This window comes from Lupinus angustifolius, chromosome LG12 (assembly GCF_001865875.1).
Source record: "Lupinus angustifolius cultivar Tanjil chromosome LG12, LupAngTanjil_v1.0, whole genome shotgun sequence".
Lineage (NCBI taxonomy): Eukaryota > Viridiplantae > Streptophyta > Magnoliopsida > Fabales > Fabaceae > Lupinus > Lupinus angustifolius.
The window spans coordinates 2,356,661-2,363,305 of record NC_032020.1 but is presented as its reverse complement, the minus strand read 5'-3'; the positions used below and the strand labels follow the sequence as shown (position 1 = coordinate 2,363,305).

The following is a 6,645-nucleotide window of genomic DNA, read 5'->3' as shown; positions in this document are numbered from 1 at the left end:
TATATATATATATATATATGTGTGTGTGTATATATATATATAACAGTATCAAGCAGGATGAACCGCTTAGAAATCAGTTTATAAATCTTAAAAATAACTTAACCTTCTTTTGATAGACAAGAAAAATGGAAGTATTTCTCAGTCTTCAAAAGATTAGACTCTCCTCTTTATTACGTATACTATTATTATATCTACATTTTTCTTAACTGAATGCAATTTTTTTATATTTTTGGAATATAATACAATATTATAATTATCAAATAGTATATGACATAACATATTATAAGACAACTAATTTTTTTACCGTGTAGCACATCAATTTGAACTTATACACAATACCATCCACTAATCTGCATGTATATCTTCAATAACATCATCAAATTCAAGATACCATTATAAGCAGCTCTATTTGAAGTGTGAAACATGACCCATTGCAAATAAAGGCATATATGACTATCAAGCAGGTCTGTTATTTTCTACAATTCCCATGTTTCTCTCTCTTACCCCTTTCTCCCAAACAGGCAAGTAGCTCCTACCCCCATAACTACTTACCCCCTTCTCCCGAACAGGCAAGTAGCCCCTACCCCCATAACTACTACCAACTACTAAACTGTAAAGGCTAGAACTTAGAATCTATTCTATAATTAACATTTTCATCAATCATCACCAGTAAACACCACCAGTACCTTTTACTAACATTCACACATCACTTAAGCTTAAGACAGAGAAAGGGAAGGTACTTTACACTCCAAACCGTGGTTGCAATATCAAAGTTCACTATAGAATATAACAAAGTTTTTTATTTGATGCTTCTCCTTCACATTGCATACATTTTCTTTCAAGGATTGAAAAGAATTTTGTAGAATTAAAATTATTTTCTGATATTTTTGGCAAATAATGCATAATTGAATATTACTTTTAACCTATGCAGACAATAGTGCACACTAGCAGCCGCAATGCTGCATTGACAAAATCACAGCCGCTATCATCATGTGGTGGCTGAAAATTTCCAACTAATGTTTCACGCGCAGCTGCTACGCGCTAGTAGAATTAGGGTTTTTTTTCACATTTCTGTTCCCCTCACTTTTTTCCTACAATTGTACCTTCAACTTAACACATAAAAATTCTAGTTTGCCCTCTTTAATTCAAGGGCTCCCTATTTTGCCATCTCTTGATTCTATCAAATGTCTTACTTACCCTGACTTAAACTCAGTAAATCTCAAATGTACCCTTATTTCACTGCCTATTCCACCCAGACCTTCTTCCCTAGACCTTCTACTTGTTCCTTCTTCCTCGCACGAACCCATTTGAAAGACCCACCTTCTTCATTGCACTAACAGATACCACTGAGAGTGATTATCACAGCCTCATTGTTACGGTTTTATCCCACAAGCGTTCAACCTCATTTGAACAAGTTCCTAGCAGTTTTCACTTTTTTTACAGTCTCGGCAATCTGTTTTCGCAAGTTACCAGCATCCCACACTTGTTTCATGCAGCTTCTTGCTCTATTTCAATTTCTCTTTTATTTTTCTCTGGCCAAACCCACGCTTCTGTACTGTTTTGATTTTTGTTATTACTAACTTATTGTTATTAATTATGCTTCACATTGATGGTAATTGTGTCCTCAAATTATGAATTGATTATTATTAATAGTCAATGTGTTTATGAAAAATTATGTTTAATATATCTCTTTTCTTTGGTATAGCGGCCATCGACTATCCGCTGTAGCATTTTTCAGCTTTGCCACTCCAAGCTGCTATCCAGACTTGGCTACATGGCTTTTAATTATCCATCACTTTCTTGCTTAGTCTTTACTGATACTGTAGAGTGTTCCAAAATTTTGAACTCCCTCTTTCAATCTTTCTAAACAATACTAGGTAATTAAATTTTGACAATACAATGAATCCATTAAAAAGTGGTACTTACAAAACATCACTAGGACTTAAAATATATGCCAGAATATAATGATACCATGTTGGAACCTTCCAATGGACATTAAAATCTACCATAATGTATCCCATTAACATCAGGTATCAATCTTTCCTAATTATCCCAGCTATTCCACTTTCAACTTCAAATTTTCTATTCACTTTTTGTTTCCAAAATCATAAATTAATAACCAGTAAGCATTAACTATGCAATTAACACTGATATAGTAATATCATCACCATAACAAAGTACCAAATTTTTTGCAGCTTTACTCATGATGGTAGTCAAGACCTTCTTCCTCGTGGCAGCGTCCAGATTCACCCACCAGTCCACACAACCCTTCTTCCTCCAAAACACATTCATCGAGACACCCGCTCCGTTCAACTTCTCCTTCAATTTAACACCTCTCTTTCTCCCACCACTACTATTCAACCAAGCCAACCTCATCGAAACCTCGATCCTGTTCGCGATAAATGCCTCAATCCCATAATATCCCTTCGATTTCAGCCAATGCAGCTCCACACAATCCTCCCCAAGATCACTATCATCCCCTCTCAAAAACGCACCATTCGAAATCCCATCCATCACCTCCACAAACCGATCCACACTCTCCAAAAAATCCTCAGCCAGCGTTAACCCATCAAGGCCTCTCGCAGAGCACGAGCAGGCCTCAACACTCTCCCCTTCCGCCGACTCGAACAGCCGGGCGGAGTCAAACAGCCACCGCCCGGATTCATCCGAGTCGGCGACACGCGACAGAAGTCCAATAGACCTCTTGAAACACAGCGTAGGTAAGAAAGGTGGGTCCCGCGAGGGGAGATCAGGGAGAAGGATGAATCGTCCATGGCCACTAGCGCGAAGCTTAGAGAGCATTTGGAGAAGGATTTGAACGAAGGTTGGATCAATTATGGTGAGATGAGATTGGCGCTGGTGGATCGTGAGGGAAGAGAACCATTTGAGAATTGAAGATCGTGGGTTAGGGTTAGGGTTAGGGTTAGAGGATTGGGAAATTGAATTGGAAGAATGATAAAGAGAAATGTGAGAAGTGAGCGAGTCGATGAGTTGATGGTGAGCCATGAGAGCGAGTTATGGTTTTCTTCGGAAGTTGTAGAGAAAGAGTGAGAGATAGCGACGAAAATGGGAAAGAGATGAGAGAAATGAACGCAGGCTTTTTAGGCTATTTCTGTTACTTCACTTCGTTACACACTCTCATCAACTTTACAATTTAGATCATTTTTACATTTATTTAGTCTGATTTTCATTCTCGATAAATATCGGTTTTAAGAATTGAACATTTAATGTTTTAGTTATTTTTTGAAATTTTTGAGAAATTTTTGGAGGGTAAAATTGTTTTTCTATAATAACTTTTTAAGAATCAAGATAAATATTTATCTTATTGGTTTATGTAATAATTAATCTAGTTAAGACACTTTATAATAAGAACTTTGATGGAGTATTTGATTATATTGCTCTATTTTCCGCTTAAAATGTGATGTTTTACCATTCTCATTTTGTTACATGTATCTTGTGTTTTAGAAATCTAATGCAAAATTAATAATTTTCCAGTTATACTTTTATTTATCATATTTTATTTTCACCTCCAATTTTGCATTACAGGTCTCATTAATTATAGTGCTCATAGTATTAAACTTGGGTCTAATGTTATTTCATCTCATGAATTTTGATACACAAAGTATGTGAGAGTTTATTGTATTTTTTTGGGGAAATGATTAATTATGAGAAATAATGTGGGGTATTTTAGTCAACACATACCAAAAAAAAATTATCGTCCAATTGTTTCTTAATCTCTATGAATAACGTTAAACATCGATGAAGAAATAAATATGTTTTATAACAAACAAAATGTTTATTCTATCCCTAATAAAAATAATAATTTAATATGTGTTCCAATATTTAGCCGTGCACGTCTCTACTACTCAGTGAACATCTCTTTTCCCTGATTTATTGAAATTGCAATAGTGGAAAAACTAAATTAATATATAAGTTAATTTCAATATAATATGAATTATCTAATATACATGGTTTTTCTCATTATAATTCAAACTAATTGTAAAAATATGTTTAGAATATTCAGAAATTATGTATTTTATGACAGTTGCTCTAATAAGCTTATATCTATCTAAAAATAAATGTATTCCCATATATAAAATAGTAGTTTATGAAGTTTCTATAATCAATTTTTGTGATTGATGTTTTACAAAGTTGTTTTTAGCTTCCTTAAGGAATGTAACATTTTTAGTGAAGATTTTTAGAAGTTGTAATTTTAAGTCTTCAAATCTTCAAAAGTTGTAATTTATTCATTTTTTTCTAACTATGCTTCAAAAGGTAAAGGGAGGATGCTTACCTATAATTCTTAATGATTAATGGGATAATGAATTAATGATTATTATGAACCTTTCCTCTAGGTTCTTGACCAATATTCACCTAGTTGAAAAACAACTTAATGATTATTTAAAAGTCAAAGTGTTCTCCATTATTTGATAGGGGAGTACTGTGCAAGACAATGAAAAATGCTATTGGTCATTAGAAAAGGAATAGGAGAAGATATAATAATTGGTTATTTAGATTTAATTAAATAGTTGATATTACATTAATATTATTGTAAGATGATGATTCTTGTAAGGTCATTATTATATTATGTTTTCTTCATTTTCTTTAAATAGGCTATTGTTCATCCATAAAAAAATCAATGAAAAATAAAGAATTTTGCTTTTCCTCTTCCACAGTCACTCTCTCAACCATTACATTCTCATGTTTCGGCTACATATCTCTTTAATGACATAAGAGAGTTGTTGGTTAAATTGAAAAATGATTTCGTGCATATGAAGATAATAATGTAGTAGATCAAGACTCAGAGGAAAATGTATTACTTAATTTTGGGTCATCAAAAGAAAAAGAAGAAACCCTCCATGAAATCTCAAGTATTGAAACTCTTATCCACGAGACATTAGAGAAAACCATCATCATTGAATCTCTCCCTGAAACTCGCGAAGAAAATGAAGACCCAGAAATGTTTAAAGAAGTTGAGGGTGATTTTTCATTTAGAACTTTGATTAGAAACGAAAAGGAGAAAGAAGAAAAAAATGGGGATGACAATGTGCAATCTTGACCATTAAGAGAAAGCACAAATTCATGTGCACCACTAGATGATGGAGTGATCTTGTAAAACAATTTTGGCCTCTCATACAATGTGATGTGGCCTCCTTACTATTTTCTACTATCACTTTAGATGACCAAAGTTCACATTGAACATATCCTCAAAAGATAATGACCTTATTACCCTCTTCTACACTACTAACATGCCCTGTTTTGCAAGACATGTATTGCAATAGTGGTGCAACTTTTACCCTCCAACATGGAATATTATGCACAACTCTTTGACCAATTGAAATTTTCAAATGGGGCTCATTCATATATGATTATTGAACCTTCTTTAGCAATTGAGAACAAAAACATTTTCAACAAGAAGGACAGTGATAAACCTTTCAATTTAATATATCAAATTTATGGGATTCTTGAGCAATTATCCAACCTTGATGACAATGTTGATTTTAAAGGAGTAAGTAATGATAGGATATTTATTATGATAATTGTTATAAAATTCATTAGAAAATGAATATGATAGAATATAATAATTGGTTATTTAGATTTAATTAAATAGTTGATATTACATTAATATTTCTAGAATGTTCTAGTATTGTAAGATGATGACACTTATAGGGTTATCATCATATTATGTTTTCTTCATTTTCTTTAAATATGATATTGTTCATCCATAAGAAAATCAATTAAAAATGAAGAATTTTGCTCTTTTATTATGTTCTTAGTTTATATTCTTCTTAAGAGTCCATTAATTCCATAGTATTCTAGGTAGATTGTAATTTGCATTCTATCAATATTATTCTATTCACTATTGCAATAAAAAAATTATCTTTAAAACTAAGTGCAAAAATAATATTTATCTCTCTGTTAATACAGAGGATCTCTAATCATCATCTAAACCTTTCCACTTTAAAGGCCATTTGACAATGAATTAATTTGAAGGAACCAAAAGTTTCTTGTGTCATTTGATTATTGACATGTGTTCTTATGTATATTAAAATAAGATTTTGAGAAATTACACAAACCTTTTAAGACAAATTTACATATCATTTGAATCAAAACTAGCTTTTATAGGAAGTCATGAACTTGATAAACTTTCTTATGATTGTACTTGTTGTCATGCTGCTTAGATTAAAATGGAATCAAGTTTTTTTTATAGAGTATACATGTTGGTTTGCATTGAAACAAATTGGTCAAATTTATGGTTAGTTTTTGTTTGATGTTCTTAATGGAATGTTTGTCTTGAAAACGTTTATTTATGGATTAATTAATGAAAAAAATTTGACTTGTTATAGAAAAACTGAAAAAATTAATTAATTGGGAAGTAATTTTAGTAAAAATAATATTTTGGACTTGTTTGGTTGAAACTAAGCCAATGAAGGAAACAAAAGGTTGTTTGTTTGAGTATTTTGATTATATTAACTTCTTTGCAACTTCTTGAATAGGTTCAGGTTGCGAGTATAGTTTGTTATTTTAAAAAAGTGTGGGAAATTATGACATTCTTCTTCACTTTTATTACACAATTTTGGAAAAATTAAAAACCTACACAACACTTCTCTTCTTTGTCTTCCCTGTTCTTGTTAATTGGCTTAG

The 6,645-nt window shown here is 32.0% G+C and overlaps 1 protein-coding gene across 8 annotated transcripts in view; it reads right to left on the bottom strand.

The window, feature by feature from the left end:
• The window catches only part of LOC109362173, a 51,956-nt gene extending 48,825 nt beyond the window's left edge, over positions 1–3,131 (bottom strand). For 4 of the 8 annotated variants that reach the window (XR_002109366.1, XR_002109367.1, XR_002109369.1 and 1 more), the window contains exon 1: positions 2,182–3,130. Coding sequence is in view for 1 of the 8 variants with exons in the window: in XM_019607786.1 (XP_019463331.1) it covers positions 2,182–3,006 (825 nt within the window). In the remaining 7 variants the exon portion in view is untranslated. Of the gene's footprint in view, positions 1–2,181 lie in introns of all 8 variants that reach the window. The other 4 variants (XR_002109368.1, XR_002109371.1, XM_019607786.1 and 1 more) reach the window with 2 other exon arrangements.